At 39.3% G+C, this 27,052-nt stretch overlaps 2 protein-coding genes across 2 annotated transcripts in view; both read left to right on the top strand.

The window, feature by feature from the left end:
* LOC141957915 (macrophage mannose receptor 1-like) overlaps positions 1 to 17,178 on the top strand; it is a 35,377-nt gene extending 18,199 nt beyond the window's left edge. Inside the window, exons 16-30 of the mRNA XM_074900191.1 lie at positions 140 to 175; positions 295 to 470; positions 1,058 to 1,125; positions 2,693 to 2,793; positions 4,871 to 5,007; positions 6,019 to 6,133; positions 6,706 to 6,902; positions 8,121 to 8,211; positions 9,571 to 9,803; positions 10,607 to 10,772; positions 11,949 to 12,101; positions 12,566 to 12,682; positions 12,888 to 13,049; positions 15,062 to 15,094; positions 16,597 to 17,178. Coding sequence (XP_074756292.1) covers positions 140 to 175; positions 295 to 470; positions 1,058 to 1,125; positions 2,693 to 2,793; positions 4,871 to 5,007; positions 6,019 to 6,133; positions 6,706 to 6,902; positions 8,121 to 8,211; positions 9,571 to 9,803; positions 10,607 to 10,772; positions 11,949 to 12,101; positions 12,566 to 12,682; positions 12,888 to 13,049; positions 15,062 to 15,094; positions 16,597 to 16,760 — 1,949 coding nt within the window. The 3' untranslated portion in view covers positions 16,761 to 17,178. The remainder of the gene's footprint in view (positions 1 to 139; positions 176 to 294; positions 471 to 1,057; positions 1,126 to 2,692; positions 2,794 to 4,870; positions 5,008 to 6,018; positions 6,134 to 6,705; positions 6,903 to 8,120; positions 8,212 to 9,570; positions 9,804 to 10,606; positions 10,773 to 11,948; positions 12,102 to 12,565; positions 12,683 to 12,887; positions 13,050 to 15,061; positions 15,095 to 16,596) is intronic.
* A 2,532-nt stretch (positions 17,179 to 19,710) lies between these two features.
* Positions 19,711 to 27,052, top strand: part of LOC141957041 (macrophage mannose receptor 1-like) — a 37,807-nt gene continuing 30,465 nt past the window's right edge. The window contains exons 1-3 of the mRNA XM_074897978.1: positions 19,711 to 19,771; positions 22,341 to 22,502; positions 25,794 to 25,907. Coding sequence (XP_074754079.1) covers positions 19,711 to 19,771; positions 22,341 to 22,502; positions 25,794 to 25,907 — 337 coding nt within the window. The remainder of the gene's footprint in view (positions 19,772 to 22,340; positions 22,503 to 25,793; positions 25,908 to 27,052) is intronic.

Here is a 27,052-nt window from a genome sequence, read left to right as displayed (position 1 = left end):
TAAGGCTGAATTTTAGCCAATGGTAAAGGAGAGCAGAATCTTTCTCTGCTTCTCACTCTGCTCCTTGCAGTCAGTCACAAGCTTCGTCACAAAACATGCTATGGAGAGGTATCACACCTTCTATTCTCTTGTTTTGCAGGAGTGTCATTAAAACCTCAACCAGCTGACACCTATGGTAGGTTTTTGTGTATATTTACTCTTCATGCTCATTATTTTTTATCAAAATTGTTATTGTAAAATGAGCTTTTGTGTTCTACAGATACAGAGTTTAAGGCTACCTTATTTATCTTCCAGCATATAAAACCACTGCAGATGGATGGGTCATATATGAAGATAAGCTATACTACACAAGCAAAGAATATGTCTCTATGGAAAAAGCCCAAGAGTTTTGCAGGATGAATTCTGCAGACCTGGCTGTTGTTAATAGTAATAGTGAGAGAAGGTTCCTACAGAGAGCACTAAAAGAAAATGTAAGAATCATTACAAACAGTCAGCCTAAACTAGAAATGTTTTTTACAATCTGCTTGCAAAACTTGAATTGTCTTGAAAGTAGAGACAACAGCATTTTCACTAAAAAAATCTGCCTGACATGAGATCTATGAAATTTCCCCAAAACGTACCCTTTGGTCCCATGGGATTTGGTCTCTCCTGTTCTGCCCCAGCTGTGCTGAGGTGGTGAGGGAGGCTGGTGGTGACAGCCACCTGGGAAGGTGCCCGCTGTGCAACTTGGAAAGTGGCTGGTGTGAGAGGGAGACTTGAGGTCGGCATTAGGCTGTCCTGCAGTCCTGGAGGGAGAATGAAAGATGTGCACCAGTTTCTGACTCTCCTGCCCCACCCTAAGGGTGCTGCAGGACCCACCTCTGATGCCTCAGGTAAAAACCTGGCTTCTGCACCTGAGTGTGTGAACACATCGCTGTGCCTAACTAAGCACATGCTTTACCGCGGGCAACTTCAGTGACTGCTCTGTAAACCTTATCAATGGCACATCAATTTCTGCTTGTTTTACTTCAAATATTTTCTTTTATTTTTAAATTAAAATAGTATCTTTCTGTTTTAGGAGGAATCCTGGAGTCAGTCAAGAGGATACTTTATTGGTCTAAAAGTGAGTCTTGATAAGAAGTTTAGGTAAGTTAAGATGATCACTGCAGCTCTTAACAAGTAGAAACAAATACACTATTTAATGTAGCTGGAGGTACTAGATGTGTTGTTTTCAAGGACTGAAGGCAGTTCCACATAATGAATACAAAGCAGAATGGAATAGTCCTAGAATATTCTGAAGTCCAATGGTTTTCCCTGTAAAGAAATAGGAACTTTTTTTTTCTTGAGTAAATGCTTACGAAAGAAAAGCTTGGCAGCTGTACTCTCCATACACACTTTCTCAAGTTTCTTTCAAAGATTTGCCCCCTAATTGGAGTGATACTTTACTATGCTGGATTTTATACCTATGAACACGCATACACACACTTAAAATCTGCTCCATACCATAGCGCCTAGATTTCTTATGCTTTTATCTATATATCACAGCTTCAGAGAGGTCCTCCAGAATAAGGAAAATGTGGACAATGAGTACAAAAGCTGCTTCTGACAGAGATTTGTAGCCTCTGCAATTTTCTGTTCCAGGAGAAAGGTCAGCAGAAACTTACAGTACAGTAAAATTGTAAGGTATTGTGAAAAGATCAACACACAAAAATAAAATCAAAACTAAAGTAAAAGATACTGAAGAGCATGATACTGACACTGCCTACCTTCCCATCTGCTAGTTAGGACACATCAGGGAGGTGAAATATTGACCTCAAACAAATTTAGAGGAGATCTGAATTTAACCTTTCTATTTTAATGTTGCTGTTGAGTGTCTGTAAATAATTAACCTTGGAAAGGGGAGAAATGGAGCAGGGAGAGACAAGCTGGTAGTGACCGAGTCAGTGCATGATTCTAACCTCCTGATTTAGGACACAAATTAAGGAGATAGGGTCCAGTGAGCATCTTCTTTATTTAGATCAATATCAGCAACAGAGAATTTGAGGGAGCTGAACTTGCTTCCACTTCAGGCTGTGTGACCTAAATTCTGAGATATTGATTAAACTGCAGTACCAACCTCTTCCTCCTTCAATAGCAGTGTATTGAAGTAAAAAGCATTTAAGCATTAAAAAAAAAAAAAAGTAATTTCTGATACTTCAGAAAGGGCGTTTTCAAAGCTGATGGAATGTCCATTAGCTTCTGGATACAAGACTTAATAGAGATAGCCTGTGGAGATACTTCTCTTCAGGGTAAAATCCCCAGAAATTAGGATTTTTTCCTTGTTTGCATCTATAGAAACATCAGGAATGCTCAGACAGAGAAGCATAATATTAACTAGGTGATACAATGAAATTGGTTAAGATTAATAAAATTTAATATTCTTCTCTGTATTACATGTTATAACTATGTAAAAATAGTTTCTGTTATTAAATGATATCTGATCACTCCTGCCCATCAACAGAAAATATGCCTGGTGTTTTCTTTTTCTATGTTGCAACCAGTAATATTTTACATAATTTTTTTCAAATTAGAATAATCAGGTAAGGAGAAGAAACAGTCCCTCCAGTTCCCATAAATGCTTATAGACCTTCCTAATTGTGAGATGTGAATTAGGATTCTCATCTCACAATTCAAGTGTATTAATTAATAACTATTTGTATATCTTTTCTTTAAGTTGGATAGATGGGACTCCAGTAACCTATGTGGCCTGGGCTCCTAATGAACCCAACTTTGCAAATAATGAGGAAAATTGTGTGGTAATGTTGTCAGAGCAAGGTAAGTAGCAAGGCTAAACTATTAGCATTTACTTATCTCTGCCTGGATTATAAACGATGCTGTCAAACTTCTGCTGTCAGCTGTTATGCAATTTTTAAGGCTGTTTTCTGAAATTCCTTTCCAGTGACAATTCAACAAGATGCAGTAGCTGGTGTGACCACCAGTTATGGAAGAGTCTATGTCTTAGAATGGGGAGATTTCAGAACCATGTGTAATCTAATGCAGATGTCTCTGTCTGGATTTATAAGATTAATATTGCACTTTTTTACAGGACTTTTCACCACTTCTCTAAGTAAAAAGTTGAATGGAGTCTGTCTTCATTCCTGTGAACTTAAGAAAATATTTATGACAGTTACAGGAAATAGGGTGTTGGAGGTACAAACCAATGAGGAGAGGACAGAGACAAGACAAATACATCTAATGACCTAACACTGTCTTACATGCTCATAAGTACTTTAAAATGAAAATATCTTGCAAATTGTAGAGATAATTTTTCCTCTTGGTTGTATTTCTGTAACTAAGCTGAGGCTAATGGGAATTCAGTAATATAAAGGATTTAAGATTTAAGATTAAGATTTAAGGAAATAAAACTCTCAATTTGTGTTTTATAAAGAACTCAGCAATCCCATCTGAAATTCTGCCTTTATATGAAGACACCAAGAACAAGATTAATTTTTTTTCAGACATAGGCATCTAGTCTCATTGAGATGCATCCCTCCTTCTTTAGTTGTTGATTCAGAAGGGGGCAGCTATCCCACTAGACCCTGCCATATCTACTGGCTCTGCATAGATGGCTCAGTATTCCTGAGCTTGCCTCAGATGGTGCTAGAAGTTTACATGCAGCAGCTGAACTGGACCGTAAGGGAAGCATTAAGCTTGAATAGACAATAAAATGTAGCTAACGTGAGCTAGACCTCTGAAGTCTCATTATAGTCAAATGGAGATCTCAACTGCACAGCCAGAGCTGCCTGAAGAGCAATTCCATTTACTCTAGCACAGAATTCAGCTGACTACATGTAGGTGATTGTAGCCACCTGAAAAGTCCTAGAGTTTAGCCCACCTGACTGTAAGTTTCCCACAGAAACAGTGCCATATCTGTCAGCTCTCTGCAGACACCCTGCATAGCCTCTCAAAGGGCGCTAAGCAATTCTGTTAGCCCTAGCTCTCTATTGACTATAAACCTAGTGTATGTCTTGACAACTGAAATGACGTATTTTAATCTGCAAAATGAATCCCTAATTAACATTATATTGACTTGAGATGTTGGTCCCCGGGAGATGGCACATATTTCATATTGTATATTTGAACAGTATATTGTGCTCTTAGACTGATCCAGTATTTTCTCTCTCATCTACTTCTGATCCATTTTCTTTTCAAATTTGCTTGCTGGTGTAATTCCCCTGCTGCCTGCAATGTGATGATGCCATAGCTTGAACAAATCATAAACAGGTATGCATGCTGTGGAGAGCCCTGGATGAGATGCAGAAGGATCAGGCAGTCCAAATTAAGCAAAAGGAGCTACAGCTGTGCTACTATTAGAGCTCCACTGACCCATTCAAAGTTGCCACCGTTACTTTGCCTTCAGATCAAGCTGCAGCCTGAAATATAAAATAGAGACTATTCTGTTCTGCTAAAAAAAAAAAAAAAAAAAAAAAGACAAAGACCAAACAAAACAACCCCAAAAAACCCATATTGTTTTTTCATCCTGTTTCTCCTGTAATTCTCCTACTCGGACTCTGATGGATAGGAGTGGGGGAAGGTGGAGAAAGTAGAATGAAATTAATTGATGACCAGAACATTTCTTCTAAGTCACTGGCCCTTTTGTCCCTGTCCTTTATTCTTTTTCAATTGCTAGAGGGTAGCCCAGAAACTAACAGTGCTGAGCAGCTAAAGTATATAAACATCTTCTGTTTGTAAAAAATAGTTCAGTGAATAAATGTAGTGTGTGGAGTGTGTGTCTCTTACTCACTTTTATGGTCCGAACAGTAGAGATCAGCCTCTTTCTAACTCAAAATCAGAATTATTGTTACAAATACTATTATACCTTGACTTCCTTATTCAATCTAATGATTTTTAGGCTTGTGGAATGATGTAAACTGCGGTTCCTCCAATAAATTTATATGTGAAAAACATAACAGTTCTGTTAATTCAACATTTGCTTCTCCATCACTTCCTGGAGGATGTCCAGAAAGCTGGCTTTTCTTTAACAACAAGGTATGTCAACAACTACCTTCAGTAAATTGTATAAAGCAATGGAACTGAAAAAAATATCTGCAAAAAATTTTTTATGATTATAAAATAACTTTGAAGAGTAATTATCCAGTGAGAACATGCTGGCTGGATAGCTGGGCTTTTATGGAGGTGACGATAGACATGTAACTTTGCAGAGAAATGCAATAATAGGAGATATATGCTGAATAAATTTCAGAAAACATAGTTTGCGCAGGCTTAAAATACACTGTTACTGTTTAAGAAAACCTATTCTTCTTCTCCTCTCCTGTTCTACATTTTTATGCTAGAAACTGAAATTTTACCACTTGATCTTGGAAATAAAGCCCTTCAGATGGAATGACTTAGAAATTATGTGAGCAATACCTTTGGCTGGTACAGAGTTCCCAAAGCTTTGAGTTCAGAAAGATGATGCCAAACTACAATTGTTCTGAGTATGGTTTTACATTCATACGTGGTCTGGAAGTCCTCATTGCTGTAACAGAAGAATTTGTACCAATTTGAGTTGAAGCTCCATTTGCCAAAGTCTACTTTGTATACACTGTTTACTATTGCATCGTCAGAATGTTAGGTCAATGTGTCAAAGGATATTTCATACAGTTTGGCGTGATGACCACAGTCACTGGAAGCAGGACAAGGCAGAGTAGAGATCATTCCCTGCAGCCGTGTCACCCAAAGCTACATTTTCTTGGTTTTAAATGATCCCTCTGTTATTGCAGGAAGCAGGCCGGTGAAAATGTGAAAAGGGATTATGTACTTGACATCATTACAATCAGTACAGATGATACTAGGCTTCTGGATTACACATTGTACAATGAGATGGGCTAAGTATCTACCTGTGTAGACACATATACTTTCTATTCTTGAGCTCTGTCAGTTATTCTAGGTCTGTTTTCTTTTTCTGGAGAAATTTACATCCAATAGCTAATTGATATTAGCCATATTCAACTATGCTCATCTTTGCTAGTTTGAATGAAGTTTTTGCTTTTTTTCCAGTGTTTCAAAATATTTGCTTCCAATATAACAGTAAAGCTCATGTGGCATGCTGCGCGAGATGCTTGTATCAATTTGGGAGGAAACTTGGCTACCATATCAAATGAACAAGTGCAAGGTACATGTATGGGCTCTACTGAAAGAAAAAATTATTAATATGTCACTAAAGAAACTGCTATACTCTCAAAAATAGATTATGGGATTCTCTGTTGAAAACTACTTGTTAGCCAGGTCAGTTTATGCTTTGTTTTAGTATGAAACAATAGCTAAATTATTGCATATAAGAAATAAAGTGTGCATTTTTAGTTCTTTCAATGGCTCAGTTTTCATGAAACTTCCAGTCTGTTTTTAGTGTGGTTGCACAAATCCCTCAAATTGACAGACATTTGTATTTCCTGTCTCTCTCAGTGGCAGTTACAGTTTGCTGGAGCACTGTATGTGCAGACATAGTGGGGAAGGGGACACTTTCTAAGCTTCAGAGCTTTATTTTACTATTTTTTCAGCCTTAATGCTTGTGTAATATATGATCTTACAGATGTTTATCTAAACATTTAGTTAAAAGCAAATGGGTTCTGTGGTGGGAAATGTTATGCTTTTAATATGGGCCCAGTTCTGGACATTTGCACATTTTTCCTGTTTTGTGTAAGTCATTATGAACTTCCTTAATGTGAAATCTTTGCTTTCCTCCAGCTTTCCTCTTCTATCATTTAAAGGATGCCACCACTAATGTCTGGATTGGGATGAATGATATCAACAAAGAGTCCACATTTCTTTGGACAGATGGAAGCATCGTTTCCTACACCAACTGGGTTAATGGAGCACCAGAGCAGAAACAAAGCTTCTTTGATTATTATGAATATGAAATGTTGACAGACATCACTGTGGAGGTACAAGAAATTTAAGTAACCTACACATTTTAGACAGCTAAATGATTTTCCCAAAAGGGAAGTTACAGGAGCAATAACAAGATGCTGAAACAAGTCCATTTGTAAGCAGAATGGGGCTTAGCAAGTCACCTGACAACAGTTCCATATACACCAAAAGTGTTTGGCAGAGGTTCTGAAGAAGAGGGACCTTGTGCTTTCCATCTGACCTATTGCAAAATACCAGTGCTGTGAAACAGGCCCAGAAAGGCATATATTACATCAAGCCCCCCACAAACTGTATTACAATAAACATTAAAGTTGCAACACCAAACATAGAAAAGTTATGATAAACCAAAATTAAGGTTGTTGGTGCAACATTAATTTGTCTATGTATATGTTCCGTTCCTTGCTAATGTCCTCCCAGGGTGCTTTACTAGTTTCTGACAGTACAAAATGATATCTTCAATAAAAGGGCTATTTCTCAGCTGAAATTCAGTCTCTTTTCCAAAGGAGATAAACATGTTGTTTCTGAGGAAAAGATAGGCAGCTAGTCACCAGAGATTTTTAACATCTATCGCCAGTCAACTTGCTTATGGCTAGAACTTGTTTAAATCAGCATAAGAAACTTGGATGAAATGCTGGAAGATGGTCGCAACCAGTCTCGAAATCAGGGGATCCATGAGGGAAATCTTGAAACAATTAAACATAATGAAGTCAAGGGAAAATTTGATTGTTACTAAAGACATCTGATAGTAATAACTTCATAATGGCTACAAACAACTGGCAAAGAGTACCTGTTTTCTGCGAGATAAATCCAGAATAATGCTTTTAATAATAGTTCTTATATTGTATTTCTCATTGATGGAAATGTTTCAAAGCAGTTCTAAATAATTGTAAATCAAAATTGAGAAGATAATATTATAGGTACCCTAGTCATTTCTGTAGTCATTAAATGATTCTTAATAAAACTGGGAAGATTATTTTCTTAGAGGCCTTTCTTTCAGACCTTGACTGGCACCAGTGGAAGCCTTGTTCAAATTTAAGGGGTCACTAATGAACACCAGGTCAAGCCATTTGGCAGAAATCTAGGAAATTAGAACTAATTACATAGGTGCCTAAAGAGCACTTCTTCTTTCTCCTCTTATCTGCCATCAGGCTTGCACTAGGAGCATAGGAGCTTCAGCTCACCAGCTCCTGATTGCCTTTTGTAATGGCTGTGTATCTTCCCCTCTCCTTCAGACAGATTGTGTCTTCATCATCAAGTCAGATGGGAAATGGAGAGATGACAGCTGTGACAATGAGAGGGGCTATATTTGCCAAATGAATTCATGTGAGTTCTTTTTAACCCAGTCTCCTAAACAGAAAAAATATCTCAGATATATAAGCTGAATATATAAACTGATGTGATTTCTTTCAACTTTGAGTCTCATTCTAAGTCTCTCAGGCTTCCAGAGCTCCACCAGCCTTAAGGCAGTACTATTCTTAAATTTGTTCCACAGAAAGTGCTGGAGAGGAACCACTATCTCAGTTGGGGTTTTGTACCTAGATCATGAATAATACTAGAGAATATTAAGTGGAAGTGGCCACCTTCTTAGTTAAATATGAGGCTTTTAGTCACCCTCTTTAATGCATATGCTCTTGCAATGATCTTCCCATACTCCTGGCTGTCTCTGAGCAGGGGATTTAATTCTCTCTCAACATTTCTAATGAATGCCATATGATGTCTACTAAAATGTACAGTCTCTTGGCTGTGTCTTTATTGTAGAAGAATATTGTTTTGGTTTTTTTCCACACCAAAATGAGTAATAAATTTTGACTGTCCTGCTGTAGAATTGTAATTATAAACTTCCCTGCTGCCCAGCCATACAATGGGAGTAGAAAAGGCAAAGCATAGATAACAAAACAGTTTTGCTTTACCTTTATTACACCATTAGTAAAAACTATTCCCAGCTGCTTCAATCAGCTCCTGAAGTCTGTTCACTCTCAGCATAGCTAACTGGCTTGTAAGAACCCCCTCTCCCTGCACAGCAAATGTATAGTTTTAGGGAGGCATTTTTAGGTTGCTTAGTCCCCATTACAGCTCTTCTGAATACATTTATAATCTCAAGGATGGAAATATATACCCCCTGACTCAAATGTGCAGGCAGCCCTTACAGATAAGCTAACGACTTTGAGTCAACAGTGAGTGGTGATCAATTAACATCAAGTATCAAAGTCTCAGGTTGTGATAATAGGGTATGACAATAAATGCTTTAAACTTCTAGCCCTAATCCTCTCCACCAGAGATCTGAAACAGGTGTATACTCAGGTATCCAGATTTAGTCAAAATATCTTAAAGCATGGGAACTCAAATATCCAGTTTATTAGTCTTAGTCTGCACTAGTCAGACCTCTAGTAAGTATACTCTCTACTTCAGGTCATACAGGATTTCACTCTTCTTTTTACATTAATAATTTTGCTCATGTTTTACAACAAGTTTGGTTTGGACCCTTCTGGGTTTTGTTTGGGTTTTTTTGTTTGGTTGGTTTCATTTGTTTGCTTTTTTTTTTAATTAACAAATTGTTCATGAGCTTAAATAAAGACTTTGACTTATTGCTGATACTGACATTTTGATCTATTTTTTTTATAGTTTCCATGCTAGAGATGAGTGGTATGCTGTAAATTCATGCATTCAGTTTTTCCTCCATAGTTACCTCACAGTCTGAAGTACCGACAACAAATCCATCCTCTGGGTTTGTCCGTTATGGTGACAATAGCTATTCAATCGTCTTGTCTGAAATGCAATGGGAAGAGGCCAGAAAAAATTGTCAGGACAAATCTGCAGAACTTGCCAGCATTTCAGATGCCTACATCCATTCATTCCTGTGGATCCAAATGTTGAAATATGGAAAACCTGTATGGATAGGTCTTAACAGCAATATGGTAAGTGCTGGACAGATGGGAGATACAGGTCCTTGGTGAGCTCTCCTCCTCTTTATAGACCTGCTGGATGCTCAATTTGTAACAGTGCTGAAACAACTCTACTCTGAATGGCTTTACTGTGTACATGCATAGATTTCTAGTGGTTCTGTTAGAGTTACCCAAAGACTTTCATGCACTAAATGAAGTGAAGAGTCCCAGAAAAGGTTAAGCAGGAAGCAATAGATGAAAGTAGAAGGCTCTAGAAACTGTAACAGAAATAAAGGTGCAGACTGAGACTCTCAAGCCAGGATATGCAGCTGTCGTGAAGCAATTGTTAGCTGTTCTGAAAGTCTAACTCTCTGCTATATAGAGAGATACTTATTATTATATTAATAAAAGTTATTATGAGTATTAGAGATAAAAGATTAACTGTTTAATGTCAAGTAATCTTTACTTACAAAATAGCTCCCAGTTTTAATTTAAATAAAGCAGAGCAGAGGGGAGGAATGCTCCCTAATTCCTTCTCTTGATATGGGATTTACTAAATGACCTAAGATGGACTCATCTGAGTTTCTTACCATGTTGGAGAAGTTTGTGTCAGAGAAAAACCCTCCTGAAAGCAATGCACTATTGAATACTGTTCATATGTAGTTCTTGTGTAACTCAGAGCACCTGGTGACATTCCCTAGAACAGTGAATGGTGTTTAAAATATCAGAGCAGCACAGGGCTTTTTTTTTAAAAAAACCCCTCAAATAGACATAGGACACTATATGTCAGAGCTTTTTATGTAAAAAACCTGTTACCCAAACTTTTTTGTTTTCAGACTGGCAGCTATTACAAATGGACCGATAACTGGAAAACCAGGTACACAAACTGGGCAGCAGGGGAACCAAAAGAGAAGAATGCTTGTGTCTACCTAGATCTTGATGGTACTTGGAAAACAGCACCCTGCAATGAAAACTACGGTTCAGTTTGTAAGATATCAGATGGTAAGCAAATGAGTGGAATAATTTTAAAGGCACATTCCTAATTCCATTGGTCTGCCTAATCCCAGAGATTTTGCTCTGGCTTGGGCTAAAACCCTCAGAGGAGTATGCTTCAGGATACTGTCAACTTCCCTGCAGAGTTTGGAGGTTTGCTATTGGATGATATATGAATTCAGCCATATGAAAGCCTCTTGCAAAATGGATATAGCTGCATTACTTTCATGGTAGTCATCACTGTTTGCATAAGATGAAGCTCTATCTTTACCTTCCTCTTTCTGAGACATGAGCACATTTGAGTTTGTGTGTAATATAAGTAAGTACTGGGAACGTGCTCTGACTGTGTGGACTGCATGATCTGGGTAAATTCACATATAGGTGTCACTGAGCCAAAATACAGGGAAGAGTTTCACTCACATTCACTATTGCTAGAACTAAAGCAGTTCTGATGTAGGTGTACGAGCCTTGGGAATGTGAATGAAACTTTAACTCTTTGTAGAGGTATGCAGAGGCATGTTTGCTTGTAGATTTTTGTAGAATTGTGTTGTTTTCCCTCCTTGAAGTTTTAAGGCTACAGAATATATTCTGTTCCTGATGTGAGATTCAAGATATATGTTGCCACTTGAAGGTGGCTTCCAAGTTAAACTTCCCAACTGTACATTTGGTCTGCATATGCAGTGCAAGGACCACAAACCAACAGAAGTAAAATGGAATTGTTCGCATGATTAGAAACAGACTAATTTGGCAGAGGCATGCTCCACTGATGGCTCCTTTCTATAAAGTTACAACATAAAGAGACCAGGCAGCCATAAAATATGGGACTGTGATATCAATGATCAATTAACCTACGGCAGCTTTCATTGTTGTGAGAATGCAAATTTGAGATCTATACCATCCCTCAGGGTTTGCTTTCCTTACAGTACTGCCAAGGCAGTAGTAGATGCTGAAGGGTGTGATTTATTTCCTTGTTCTAAGAAATGTGACTGGAGAAATAAGATGTTTTACACTCTTGAATGCTTGGCTCTCCCTGTTGTCTGAGCTGGGGCCTATAAGACTAGTCAGGAAATAGAGGTCCAGATAGTTAAAGCTGGGTGGGAGAAACTCCACACTATTTACACACGTATCTTACCTCATAGATTACTCGTAATGCAATACCAACTTCAGACCATATGGCTTTTTTAGCTATAGCTCCTACCGACCCTGCTCAGCTACCTGGAGACTGCCCTGAAGCAGCTGATCTCCGAGCTTGGATTCCTTACCGTGGCCACTGCTATTACCTCGAAGCATCAGCTGGGAAAAGCTGGGCATTAGCCTCCCTTGAGTGTGCTCAGTTAGGTGAGAGCCTTCATTATCAGTTGATCAGATCTGTAATAAAGTTTATACAAAACAAACATAAAAATGTAAATAATTGGTTTTTTGTTTTGTTTTTTTTGTTTGTTTGTTTGTTTTTTTTTTTTTCATAATGTTAGATATACTTTATTTACCTACCACGCTATTCTAAATGAAAATAAACTGACACAAGTGACTTTGTGCAGACTTCTGTCATCCCAGGGGCTGCAGTGTCCCCAGGTGTAGAGCTCCTCATCAGCTCATGGCTTCTGAGGCACCACCCTGGGAGCAGTGGTGGGGTGCCACAGCCACTAAGCACATCCAGGTCTCTGCCCTCTGCAAGAAGCAATGGGGAAGCCGACAGAGTAGCGTGCATAACACTTTCAAAAGTTATTGTTTGTACAGACTTGAAATAGGAAGTCATTCCAGTAATTGCTCATGTAGGTTATTTTCTTGCCAATGCCTTTCAGGTGCTACCTTGGTTTCAGTAGAAAACATGGACGAATCTGACTTTCTGATCCATACAATACAACCACTTGGAAATAAAGTAGGAGGCTTCTGGATAGGACTTTACCGAAATGTGGATGGTAATGTTTTACTTTAAATATTTAATTGAAAAATGTTTTCCTAATATGAGAAAACTGTGGATAACTGTATTTTTACAAAAATATGACATGGTCTATTGCTCAGAAATATAATAGTAACCAATTTTTCAAGTCATGTGCTGAGCTAAGGAGTTAAAATATCCATGAGAAACATTTTAAATTTTTTACTCTGTACGTTGGTCTTTAGGCCAGTGGTTGTGGCTAGATAATGCTGCACTGGACTTTGTCAATTGGGAGGAGAAAGAGTCCAGTGTGGAGCATCACTGTGTTGAAATGATTGCACCATCAGGTTATTGGGACAACACTGATTGCTCTTCTGAAAAAGGATTTATCTGCAAAAAACCCAAAGGTAAGTCCTTAGTGACTCAGCCCTTAGTGACAGAGCAGATCTGTTTACTAGTAACTGTTACAGCTGTCCACCACATGTCTGGAAATAATTTCTGACAGTTTTATTTGGCATACCTCATTTTTCTAAACATTTGTAGTTGCCTGTTTTTGCAGACTGTGAGCTCTTCATATCACTGTCTGCACTCGCGTGGGAATATTGTAACATACTGTATGCAGCCTAGGTTGAGAAATACACTTTCAGAAAACTTTTGAATACTGAACACAGGCATTGGTACAGCATCTGTTAAACACTTGTGCAAACTTACGACTTTTCCAGAAACTAAGTATTGTAATAGTTATTATATCTTTGCAGGGAGGAATTAATTTGAATAATCAAACTTCCTCTCCAAGCTTGTTATACTCAAAAACTATATTATTACTCAGTGTCAAAAAGTGGCTTCATATTGGGCCTGATTCAACAACCTTTAAGTCAGTAATGTCTCAGGGATACTAAAAGGCGAGCTGTTTGTGTTACAATAATAACATAAGGACTTATAGTGAATAAAAATTAACATTAAATGAGAACTTCAAGTCATTACAGAAACTGTCTTACCAGCATTTCTGGAAAATTGCATGCAGTATTGTATATACCAGACTATTTCTTTCTGAAAGAAAATACTATCATTTCATTCTCTTCAGTTAGGCATTAAAATCAGTCTTACCTAAAAAATTGTAGGTTGCCATCTTTAAATCTTTGTACTTTCTTTTGTAGTAGCTGTGAGATCAGGTTTAATTTTCCAGCTTTTGTATTGTCCTGATTAAATCGTGGGGAACATCTCTGTCCTATGCTGAAAACCTAATTTCCTGTGTACAAAAAATTTTAAGATTCCTTTGTTTGGATGAGAAGTTGAAAGGGCATTACTTCAATACTAAAACCATTGCAAGACACAGTAGTTCTCAGAAAAATAATTGAAAATTTGGGGTTAGCTTTTAATTTTTTCCAAGTGTAGTCTTTAATTAAAAAACCCCAAACTTAAATGTAACCAAGAAACAGTCATCTCCCATGCACTTCTAATTTCCATGCTTAAAACAGCACATGCCCATGGCAGTAAATCAGTTAATACCTGTGAAAGATTTACTGAGAACATTCAAATTATATTCCATCCCATATAGTACTAAAATAATAAGGCAGCACTGAAATCCATCCACTGAATCATAAAATGCTCTCATGTGTAACTATTTCCTGCCTTAGTAGGAGATACTATTGCTTTGTACATATTCATTTCTCATTCTGCTCTGCTTCCATTTAACATGTTGCCTTTATAGCTTCTCTGGGTAGAAAGTGTGTTTTCAAACTGTGATGTAAAAGAGCCAAGAGGAGAAATATTTTCTTGATAATTAAGGGAGTCTTGATTCAGAGTATTTTTTTCTTATTCTATAGGAATATCCAATATGTTTAATTCTTCTTCTTTTCCGAGTGTCAAACAGTTTTTTCACATCTTCAACAACAACAAAAAAGATTTTATAATGGTCTTTTCTTTGTCTCTTTCTTATGCATAGGTGAATGGGAAGAATTCAGCCTTGATTCAGAGGGCATTTTCTAGGGAAGGCATTTAAGAATCTTAAAATTAATTGTAACAGTAGAATCCTTTTGGACACGCAGAGCTTCCTAAAATGTGCTACATCAAATTAATCTCCAAAGTTGTACATCATATTGTTATTAAATTAAATTAATCTTTCAGGAAAAAGGTGAAAATATATTTTTGAGTTAACATAAAAACCAGACAGTATTTCAATGTTGGTAGATTTAAAACCAATATAAAGTTTTATTACAGTTTGGTAATGGTAAGTAGCAAGGTGAAAACTTAGTAACGTATTTTTTGCCTCACTTATGTAGCCTTTTATAATAGACATATATGTTATTAATACAATAGTAATAATTCAGGGGGGTTTGTTCCTGTATAATTTTAGCAAAACTTTCAAACTTATGAATTCTAATGAAGTGTCATATTATTTCTCTGCTATTGATTGAAGTTGAGCCTAGTGGGAGTCCTTTACAGCAAGAAGGTAAGAACTTTCATAAGAAAATTAACAAAAATCTAAATACAAGATTAATTTAAAATGAGTTTTCCCAAATCACCCCCTTTTAAAGATCAAGTCCTGCTGATGGTTACTGGGATGCATGGTTATAAATCACCCAGGGTAATCCCATGGTGCCTTTTACATATACACAAGCACTCACATGCACTTGGTTGACTGCACTGCTGCAGGGCTAACCCTGAGCTGATAAGCTCAGCAGTGACCTGACTTGTGACTTACTGAGAACAGGTACAGAATCACCTAGGCTGGAAAAGACATTGAAGATCACCTAGTCCAACCATTAACCTCACACTGACAGTTCCCAACTACACCATATCCCTCAGCGCTGTGTCAACCCGACTCTTAAACACCTCCACCTCCCTGGGCAGCCCATTCCAACGCCTAACAACCTCTTCTGTAAAGAAATGCTTCCTAATATCCAGTCTAAACCTTCCGTGGTGCAACTTGAGGCCATTCTCTCTTGTCCTATCGCTTGTTACTTGGTTAAAGAGACTCATCCCCAGCTCTCTGCACTCTCCTTTCAGGTAGCTGTAGAGGGCGATGAGGTCTCCCCTCAGCCTCCTCTTCTCCAGACTAAACACCCCCAGTTCCCTCAGCCGCTCCCCGTACGACCTGTGCTCCAGACCCTGCACCAGCTTCGTTGCCCTTCTCTGGACACGCTCGAGTCATTCAATGTCCTTTTTGTAGTGAGGGGCCCAAAACTGAACACAGGAATCGAGGTGCGGCCTCACCAGTGCCGAGTACAGGGGTCAGATCCCTTCCCTGTCCCTGCTGGCCACGCTATTGCTGACACAAGCCAGGATGCCATTGGCCTTCTTGGCCACCTGGGCACACTGCTGGCTCCTGTTCAGCCGGCTGTCAATCAGCACCCCCAGGTCCCTCTCTGACTGGCAGCTCTCCAGCCACTCCTCCCCAAGCCTGTAGCGCTGCTGGGGGTTGTTGTGGCCCAAGGGCAGCCCCCGGCATTTGGCCTTATGGAAACTCCTCCAGTTGGCCTCAGCCCATGGCTCCAGCCTGTCCAGGTCTCTCTGCAGAGCCTCCCTACCCTCGAGCAGATCAACACTCCCACCAACAACAGGCTGACCTGCAGAGACTGTCAGTTACTGACTACAGAGTGTAGATGTATATGCAGATTTCTTCCATAGGCATTATTTAAATAAAGTAACATAAAAATGTTGTAAAACTAATTCCCAAATAATTAGTATCCCATATAATATCTAAAGCATCCTTTTTCATCATATTCTTACAAGCATCCTCTGCATGCATTGTATATCACTTAATCTAGATCCACTAAAACCACATTAGCATTAGAAACAGAGGCCTGACTACTGATCAGCAACAATTCATGGCTCAGTTTTACAGTGAACAAACTCCAAGTTCAGGCAGGAGAGAACATCTCCGTGTTTTTCATGTTGTATGTGGAATAAAAAAACACTAAAGTTTCTCACAGTTATATGCATTCATTTCAGGCAAGAATGAAGAAACTCACCCACCTGTTCATGTCTCTGTTTGGCCACTCATTTTCTTGGCTATTCTTGCTCTTCTTGGAGCTGGCATGTCAGTCTATTTCTACAAGAGAAAAAGACAAAAACAGCTATCAGCAGATTCTGGCAATGATACACTTCTAAAATAATGTTTCGGTGACTGAAGAATTGGTGAGAATGGATCCTGTGGCATGTACCAATTCAGAGAAGAAAGGTACTTGCTGAAATTAAAGGATGTATCTGTTAAAAGTCCCTAGTGAGGATATTTCTAATCTTAAATTAAATCCTTTTCCCTTTGTGCACTGGCAGACTCTTCTGTATCAGGTATATTTCACAAAATCAGTATATTATGGATGTTATAATTTTGTAACAGTCAAGATGTTCTCAAGTGCATTAGCAAAAACACTAGTGCAAATAACTTGTCAAATACAAATAAACACACTGAAAAATGTACTATAGAAGTCAACTAATGAGAATGAATATTCAAGAAGGCGTGATTACTATTTAGAACTGTATTCCCATGACTTTCTGGACACTGCAAAGAAATAAAAATAAAATCTGCCCAACTCTGTTGCTATCTTGAACTTGTTTTGCCCCACAAGCTTCACTCCATCAAACAAGCACTTTTATTGTTCCTTGTAGCTGTATCCTATTACACTTATTAAATAGTTCTTCATATACTTTTCCCAGATAATTTAGGATAGAAAACCTTGACGTTTTCACCTTCTGCTATGGAAAATACAGTTCATACCAGCAAAGGATATTAGGCTTAGATGTAGGGTTTGGTCTTTTTTCTGTCTTTTCTTCCTAACAATATGATTGTTAGCTGTAGTATGTGAATTAAAATATTCTCACTCTTGCATTCTTCCTTCTTTTTGTTAATGCTTGGAAATAAATAAAGTTTTTATAAGTGTAATTTTCAGCTTCAACCTTCCCTGTGAATCAAGTGAGAAGAAAGGGGAAGAGAAGTCCTTCTGTCTGCACAGTAACTCTTTTGTCAATAACAGGGAGGGCTTTTCTCATTGCCACTTTGAATTCAGCTTGAAAAACACCAACTTGCCATTTTTAAATGTGACAAAAAGGAACTCAAAACTAAGGAATGCAGCAGATGATACTGTAGTAGGAATCTGCAAGAAGACTAAGTTTAAGATGCTAGAAAAACGGTAGAAAGCAGTACAAAATAGCATTTAGGTGAGTGGAAAATATAATTTAGACACCAAACACTTTATGCCCCAGCAAACAACCTGCTTTCCCCAGGCTGCACAGGGTCTACTGAGCAAGCTGGAAGGTTAAAAGAAATAATAATAAAAAGTAATAAAGTTTCTTTTCTGGGCACTGGACTCCTGGGGTTTTTTGGTATAAATACAATCAAGAATTTAGCACCCTGGTGAGAACAGGTTATTTCACAAGTGAAATTCAACATGAAGGACACTGACCCAAAAAGGTTTGTAACAAGCATCAAGCTGGTTGGTCATGTAAAAGGGGCAGCTCTGAAGTGCTCAATTCCTCTTTCAGACTACCCCAGTGTCTGCACTAAACTCCCCCTATCGCTCTGCAGCCCTGGGGAGCTGAATTCTCAGAAGCAACCATTTACACAAGAGGGGGACTAAAGCCCACTTTGAACCAGAGTGCAGCTGGCATTTTGCGATGCAGAGGAGGGAATTAGCAGGAATTGTGTCCTCTGGGTATTTTCCCTTAAGATCCCTTCTGTTGGAGTCATTTCATTTTGTGATTTCAGATGTATCCAAAACATGGTTTCACTCAGTAAATTCAGTTTCTATTTCTCTCCCATCCCGTTGTTTACTCTGGCACCACTCAGTTTTACAACTTTGGGCTACTACTGCAAGACTTGTTCACACTAAGCTTTCCCTGAATGTCCCCTGCAAATAGCATAGTTATTATTAAACAGTTTATTCAATTTGTACTTTTACTGAAATCCAGCCATTATTTTCTGAAAATTTTTTCTCTTTTAATACTTTTTAACAGTCAACAAGATTAGCCAGTTGTTTCAATAATTTTTCTTAACACCTTATAATTAAAAGCAAAGATAGCTGCTCCTCATATGACATCATCTGTTCAGCTTCTATATATATCTCTCACTACTATTTCACTTCTTGCTTTTTTCAATTTCATTATCATAACTTCTTTTAATTTCACTGATGTAAATAAACAGAAGAAACAGTAGGATTTGTTTGCATGTGAATATTTGCCAGCACAGCTTTGAAGCATAATTGTACAAGAATTGCCATGCCAATATAAGTCTTCAGACGAACACTTTGTTCACAGATTAAAAGGAGCTTTTCCAATTTAGCTTATGTTTGGCTTTGTCCTGGAACACCTTCATTAGGAATTTCTCAGATAGATGAAAACATCCTTTTGCTTGACAAAAGTATTCCAGGCAAAATTTTCTCTCCTGTTACAGGGAAGCTTATCACTAGCCTATAGCACTGAACATTTTCCCTTCTTTCAGATCTTCAACAAGTAGTTATAAATAGCCCAGCTCAAACTGATCAAAGGACGAAGTGTAACAGTGCAGGACAAAAAGCAGTATTAGCCCTCAAAGTGAGCAGTAATTGACAATGCAGTGAATACTGCCGGTCCTGTAAAATTTGTTCTCTTTCTTCTAGATGTGTAGGTATAGAGATGTACTGAACCACTGGGGTTTTGTCTCTTTATTCCTGAGACGCAAGGATTAAAGCAGAGGCTTTTAAAATCAATTATATTTCACTGCAGGTTTCTTGTCAACAATTCTCAAGCTGCTTTTTTAGATATCTGTCCTGTGCAGGACTCCAACAACTGATCTGTATATAATACTAGCAAAGTTCCAGAAAAAGACAAATGTCACCACCTCTAGTTACATGGATGAAGACTTCAGTTTTGGAAGTCACTCACTCTTCAGAGAGCAGTGTTTACAATGTGCACTCTAGTTATTTCAAAATACCACATGACAGGATATTTCCTTATTTAGAGTACAGATCTTTATCTATCAAGCCTTTGACACAGAGGACCTATTGCTATCCTCACTCAGAAGGATTTCATCTACTTCCAACCTTATAGTTCAACACTTGGTAGAGAAATGAAAAGCAAGTTACATTTGCAATGAGTTTCTTCAGGTTCCTAGTCTTTCTTTCCCTCGTGCATGGTTCATTACAGTCACTGGGTAAGTTTTCTGATGGTTTTGTGTTAAACTAGATATGAAAATGCTTTTCCTTGGGCAGCTTTACAGTTTTAATGCATAGACTGATTATTCTATATTTGTTAACAGCTTTGATACACAATCTAAAGGGTATACTTGGTATTATCCTGGAAGTTCTTGATTCACAGAATAAAAAGGAGATGTAGGGACATTAGAGGAAATGGAGGTAATAAGAGCAGATTATTTAAAACAGAATTTATTTCTGTGGGAATATTAAATCAGATGGTACTGTATGGGAGGGTGATGAGAGATGAGGAAGCATGGAGCACTTATCCTCCCCATCACATCCATTGTGCAGTGATCAGTCAAAGGGTTTTTGAGTCATGTTTTCATGATAGCTGCACAAGTTTTTTTCTCTGAGACATGAAGTATGAGAAAGAAGAACTGGCTCCTCCCCTTCAGTCTGACCAAATTGGAACAGTTCTAGTCTGAAGACAAAAATCACTCATTTGGTATAGCTATAGAGAGAAATGGTAAAGGAGTAATATATGTAGCACTGAGCAGAAGAATGTTTTTGCATGAGTGTGAGATTGAGAGTGTCTAACAGAAATTTCAGAATAAAAGAATGCTCCGTAATAGTGTGATAGTTTAAAAAGATGAAGCACTGCCAATCTTAAAGAATGAGTTGAAGGTGAATCTGCATGACCTCTCCAAGTGCAGAAATTTTTACTGTGTATATATGCTTATGACAATCTGATCATGATCTGTATTCTCTCTGCACATCTATCCTTTTTCTTTAAACAATTAATGAAAAGATGGAATGATAAAGGGAACCTATTGAGCCGTACAGAATACAACAATGCAGTAAACTTGTCTGTGATCTGCTTGTGGTTTTTCTGTTGTCAGGACTTATCAGCAACTTATCATCACAGAATTTGACTTTCTTACAAGCCTATATATCAAACTCTAAACACAGTGTTTAAAACCCCAAATTTAATAAAACATATTATTTAAAATATCTAGCTACACAAGGGGAAAAAATGGTAAAAATTAGTCAAAAAAGATTATGTGATCTCTCAATATAGATAGATATACTGATAGAGAGTTAGATCCACTACCAGAAAGTCATATTTATGATTTTATGATCATTTTCATTTGTCATCTTTACCCTTTCTTCCCCCTAGATACCTTTACATTACAAGGAAATGCCAATGGACAGCCATGTGTATTCCCTTTCAAATACGAAGGCAAACAGTACAATGAGTGCACAGATGCTGGTAGGTCAGATGGCTGGCTCTGGTGTGCGACAACTGCAGACTTTGATGCTGATAAACGGTATGGATTTTGCCCACTAATAAGTAAGTCCTGCATTTTATTTATTAAATTGTCATGAAACATTGTTGAGAAAACCTATTGAGCTACCATGTTCTTTATCAGCTACCAGCTACCAGCAGCACACCCTCATGACACTTGTCAGAGTAGCCCAAATAAAAATCATCTGATTGAACATAAGCCCCAGTAGCCAAGTGCTCCCTCTGTAGTGAGTGGAGAGGAAGAGGTGCGTCCAAGAGGCTGATCTGTGGTTCAGCCCAGCCAGGTTCTGACTCACCTGCTGGAGGTGGCTGTTTCTCTTTGTGGACCAGAGAAGTGAGGAGGCTCTTTGATATCTCTTTTTATGTGACTTGATTGCATGGCATGACCAGCGTGAATTTAGACACATACCTCCCTTACAAAAATTTTCCATTGCTCTTTATTTCTTAGGCATGCCCTGTAGGTCAGTTCTCACTTAAACTGCAGTATACTGTTTTTTTCCCAAACATCCATTTCTTATATTGTTCTTGTCTCCTACAGCTTTTGTCAGGCTACACAAAAACGCTGCTGCTAAAATTATCCTCCTCTCCCATATTTGTTCTATCTTCTGCACTGAACTTATGTTTGAAACCCTCCACCTCAGGACACAAATTGTTTCACTTTTCTTACCAACTGCCTTCCCAATAGCACAACAGTTTCAGAAGGTTTTGTAAGTTGTTCTGCAAAGGAAGACTGCAGCTGACCTGCACATAGGTGCTACATAGACTGTTTTTATAGCTCCTCAAGCTGTCAAGGGCCAGGTTCTGCCATTTTTGAAAAAGCTGCTTCTCTTGATGATGAACTGAGAGGCAGTTCCTGCCCCACAGAGATGAAGAGCCTCCAGGGTTCACCTACAGTGAACCCTACAGTTCACCTACACGCTTACTTTCCTCCTCTGACATCACCCTGAAGTCTCTTTTTTCAATCAACAAGTATGTCTGCTTTACATAGGTATGGTTTACATTTTATGTAAAAGAAAATCTAAAAGCAAATATTGGAAACACATTCACTCCCTTCTAAAAACTTATACATTTAAAATAATATTTTTAATTTCAAAAAAATTACACTTTTAAAAAAAAATATACCTAAACTGATTTCATTTTTGCTGGTACTTTAAAACTGATGATAGCATACATTTAATACTGTGCATTTTTAGAGATTTTGCATCATTACATACTTCACTGGCTTTTAGTAGGTGCAATGTCAATCTTCAAACAACAGCGCTCTATGTCACTTCTTCCAGATGACACAGAAAGATTTTGGATGGAAGATGTCTCAACTGGCATTCACTATCAGATAAACTCAGAATCAGCTCTAACATGGCACCAAGCAAGGAAAAGCTGTCAGCAGCAAGATGCAGAACTCTTAAGCATCACAGAGATTCATGAGCAAGCATATATAGGAGGTAAAATGATAGAGACCAAGACCTTAAAATATGCTGCCCCAGAGGTTTAGATGATGAAGTTGGCTACCTTGTCTTCTGTCTCAGCAAAGAAGACAGAATGTCAGGAGTGGTTCAGCAGCTGCCAAAAGGGAGATTGTCTGAACGGCCCTTCCACTAGCCATTGTGGTTTTTTTTTTATGAAGGGTTGGTTCCAAACCTCTATAGGGGGGAAAATGGCCCCATTCCACCTTTGTGCTCCAGGTGGAAGCTACTGCATCTTCTGGAGCCTGTCCGAAGGGGAGGGTTTCCTCTGCTTGCCTTCACGATGCTGAACTCATTCCTGAGCAGGGCTATAGTCTGGTCCTCAAATGTATCTTTTCCTCTGTGTTTCAAGGATTATTAATCTTCTAGGAGAACATATGATAATGATCTCTTATAGAATCATAGAAAGGTTTGGGTTGGAAGGGACATTAAAGATCATCTAGTTCCAACCCCACAGTCAGGGACACCGACACCTTCCCCTAGCCCAGGTTGCTCAAAGCCCCGTCCAACCTGGCCTTGAACACTGCCAGGGAGGGGGCAGCCACAGCTGCTCTGGCAACCTGTGCCAGTGTCTCACCACCCTCACAGGGAAGAATTTCTTCCTTAGAGCTAATCTAAATCTACCCTCTTTCAGTTTAAAACCATTACCCCTCATCCTATCACTACACTCCTTGATAAGGAGTCCCTCCCCATCTTTCTTGCAGGCCCCCTTTAAGTACTGGAAGGCCACAATAAGGTCTCCCTGGAACCTTCTCTTCTCTACGCTGAACAACCCCAGCTCTCTCAGCCTGTTCTCACAGGGGAGGTGCTCCAGCCCCCTGATTATCTTTGTCTCCCTCCTTTGGACCCACTCAAGCACGTTCATGTTCTTATGTCGGGGTCCCCAGAGCTGAACACAGCACTCCAGGTGGGGTCTCATGAGAGAGGAGTAGAGGGGGACAATGCCCTTCCTCGACCTGCTGGCCACACTTCTCTTGAGGCAGCCCAGGATACAGTTGGCTTCCTGGGCTGTGAGTGCACATTGCTGGCTCACATTCAGTTTTTCATCCACTACTACACCCAAGTCCTTCTCTGCAGGGCTGTTCTCAATCCACTCATCGCCTAGCCTGTATTTGTGCTTGGGATTGCCCTGACCCATGTGCAGGACCTTGCACTTGGCCTTGTTGAACTTCATGAAGTTCCCACCAGCCCACCTTTCCAGCCTGTCCAGGTCCCTCTGGATGGCACATCCCTTCCCTTCAGCATGTCGACCTCACAACACAGCTTCGTGTCATCACCAAACTTGCTGTGGGTGCACTTAATTCCACCATCCATGTCACCAACAAAGATGTTAAACAACACTGCTTCCAATACCAACTCCTGAGGAACGTCACTCGTCACTGCTCTCCACTTGGACATTGTGCTGTTGACCACAACTATTCAAGTGCAACCATGCAGCCGGTTCCTTATCCACTGAGTGGTCCATCCATAAAATCCATGTCTCTCCAATTTAGAGACACAAATGTCATGTGGAACAGTGTCAAATGCTTTTCATGAATCCAGGTAGATGACGTCAGCTGATCTTCCCTTATCCATCAGTGCTGTGCATAGAAAGCCACCAAATTCGTTGGGCACAGTTTGCCCTTAGTGAAGCCATGTTGGCTGTCACCAATCACCTCTTTATTTTCCATGTATCATAGAATAGTTTTCAGGAAGACCTGCTCCATGATCTTGCCAGGCACAGGGGTGAGACTGACTTCCCTGTATTTCCCTGGGTCTTCCTTTTTTGCCTTTTAGAAAATGGGGGTTAAGTTTCCTGTTTGCCAGTCAATGGGAACTTCACCAGACTGCTATGATTTCTCAAATAAGCTGGACAGTGGCTTAGCCACTCTGTCTGCCAGTTCCCTCAGGACACATCTCATAAGGCCCCATGGACTTGTGCTCCTTCAGGTTCCTTAGATGGTCTTGAACCTGATCTTCTGCTACAGTGGGTGGTTCTTCTTTCTCCCATTTCCTGACTTTCCCTTATGTATTGGGCAGTGTGGCTGGAGCATTTGTCAGAGAAGACTGAGGCAGAAACGTTATTGAGTACCTCAGCCTTCTCCATATCTCAGGTAACCAGTTCTCCCATTTCATTTTGGAGAGGGCACACATATTCTTTAGTCTTCCTTTTATCATCAGTGTACCTATAGAATTTCCTGTTGCTCTTGATGTGCCTGGCCAGATTTAATTTTACCAGAGCTTTGGCCTGCCTAACCTGATCCCTGGCTGCTCAGACAATTTCTCTATATTCCTCCCAGGCTATCTGTCCTTGCTTCTACCCTCTATAGGCTTCCTTTTTGTGTTTGAACTTGTCCAGGAGCTCCTTGTTCATTCATGCAGGCCTCCTGGTGTTTTTACCTGACTTCTTCTTTGACAGGATGCATCACTTCTGAGTGTGGAGATGATCCTTGAATATTAACCAGCTTTCTTGGGAGTCTTTTCCCTCCAGGGCTTTACCCATGCTACTCTGCCAAGCAGATTCCTGAAGAGGCCAAGGTCTGCTCTCCTGAAGTGCAGGGTAGTGAGCTTGCTGTGTACCCTCCTCACTGCCCTGAGGATCTTGAACTCCACCATTCCATGGTCAATACAGCCAAGGCTGCTCTTGAGATTCACATTCCCCACCAGCCCCTCCTTGTTGTGAGAACAAGGTCCAGCATAGCCCCTCTCCTCATTGGCTCCTCTATCACTTGGAGAAGGAACCTCCTGGATTGCTTGTGCCCGGCTGTGTTGCCCTTCTAACAGATATTGGGGTGGCTGAAGTCCCCCGTGAAGACCAGGGCATGTGAATGTGAGGCTGCTCCTGTCTGTCTGTAGAGGGCCTCAACCACTTGGTTTTCCTGGTCAGGTGTCCTGTAGCTGACTATAATGTCTCCTGTCCTGCCTTCCCTTTAATCCTGACCCGTAAACTCATGGTTGGCTCCTCATCCATCCCCAGGCAGAGCTCCATGCACTCCAGCTGGTCACTGACATTATGTTGTAATGAAGAAAAGTGAGAGAAGTAAACTCATTTAAGTAGTGAAAAGAGATGTTCATTTTCCCCTTTAACTACTGAGATGTCTGCTAAATCAATATTTATTCATTTACCTATTTTACTTTTTTAATCTGTACACCTCAGTAATGTAGAAAATACTGGATTGGGGCTGGTTTAAACTAAGAAATAGAAATTTCTTACTTTTGACTATATTTCTTTTAGATGAACTTGCTAAGAATGAGAATAGGAAGATATAACTGACTTTTTTTCTAATTTAGAGCTAATTAAAAAATTCAGTTTTGCATTCTGGATTGGATTGAATAGTTTGGATTTCAACAGTGGATGGCAGTGGGCTGGGGGCAGCCCTTTCAGATATTTAAACTGGGCTCCAGGTAAGAACTGTATCGATTTTGTAATCTTTGAAGGAATTCTGATAAGACAGCAACTCATAAAAACTAGCCTAGCTACTTTTATTTCAGGAAAGTCCATTCTGGTTTATAATAGCTGAAGATCTAGATCTTTATTTTAAGAAGTACACTCCCAAATTACAAAGTTCACTATGGGTATCAGCTATAGCAAGTTCTTTTATTTTCTTATATAAGCAAAGATCTTTTTTATGAAAGCTGAGTATCATTTGGAGTGATAAATAATGCTACAGACCAGAGATCAGAATTTTTCCATAACATGTTGCCCAAGAGTATAAATATAAATCATAGTTTCCAAAATCAGAAAAATATTTAGAAAATAATGACACTATGTTGTCTGTAGAAATATTAAATATTATTGAGAGGCTTATAGAGCTAACTCATAATTCCTCAGCAGTTTATGCAAAATTGCACTGTGTCACCTCAAGGAAGGGAGACAGGAGTGGGTTTGTGGTGCTCCTCACACATGGGGAGTTCTTCTGTTTGATTGTTGGTTTTTTGGTCCCATGTTTCTTTGTGCCACGAGTATTTCAAGCCATCACCTATTCTGGAAATGTTACAAGGAGGTAAAGGAATAATTAAACTTTCCTTTAAGTTTTCAAAAATTTGTATCAGGCTATTTCTTTTGCTGCTGTCACGGTTTGAGTCTAGAGGGCAACTGAGCACCATACAGCTGCTTACTCACCCCTTCCCCCTCAGGAATGGAAAGGTAAAAAATAAAGAAAAAGGTTTGGGAACTGAGATAAGGATAGGAAGAAATTCACCCATTATGGTCATGAGTAAAAGACAGATTCAACTGGGGAAGAAAAAGAACATAAATTTAATTTGAACACCATCACCACTTAACAGAGTTGGACAGTGAGAAGTGTAATCATATCTTAAAAACACCTTCCCCTCACCCCTCCCTTCTTCCCAGGCTCAGCTTTGCTCCCGATTTCTCTACCTCCTTCTTCCTCTGTGGTGCAGGGTGGTGCAGGGGATGTGGTTGTGGTCAGTCCCTCACACGTTGTTGGTACTGCTCCTTCCCCCTCGGGGGAGGACTCCTCACACTCTTCCCTGCTCCAGCGTGGGGTCCCTCTCATGGGCTGCAGCACTTCCTGAGCTGCTCCAGC

This window comes from Athene noctua, chromosome 2 (assembly GCF_965140245.1).
Source record: "Athene noctua chromosome 2, bAthNoc1.hap1.1, whole genome shotgun sequence".
In the NCBI taxonomy this organism is placed as follows: Eukaryota; Metazoa; Chordata; class Aves; order Strigiformes; family Strigidae; genus Athene; species Athene noctua.
The sequence above is the reverse complement of the archived record's forward strand: the minus strand, read 5'-3'. Positions and strand labels throughout refer to the sequence as shown.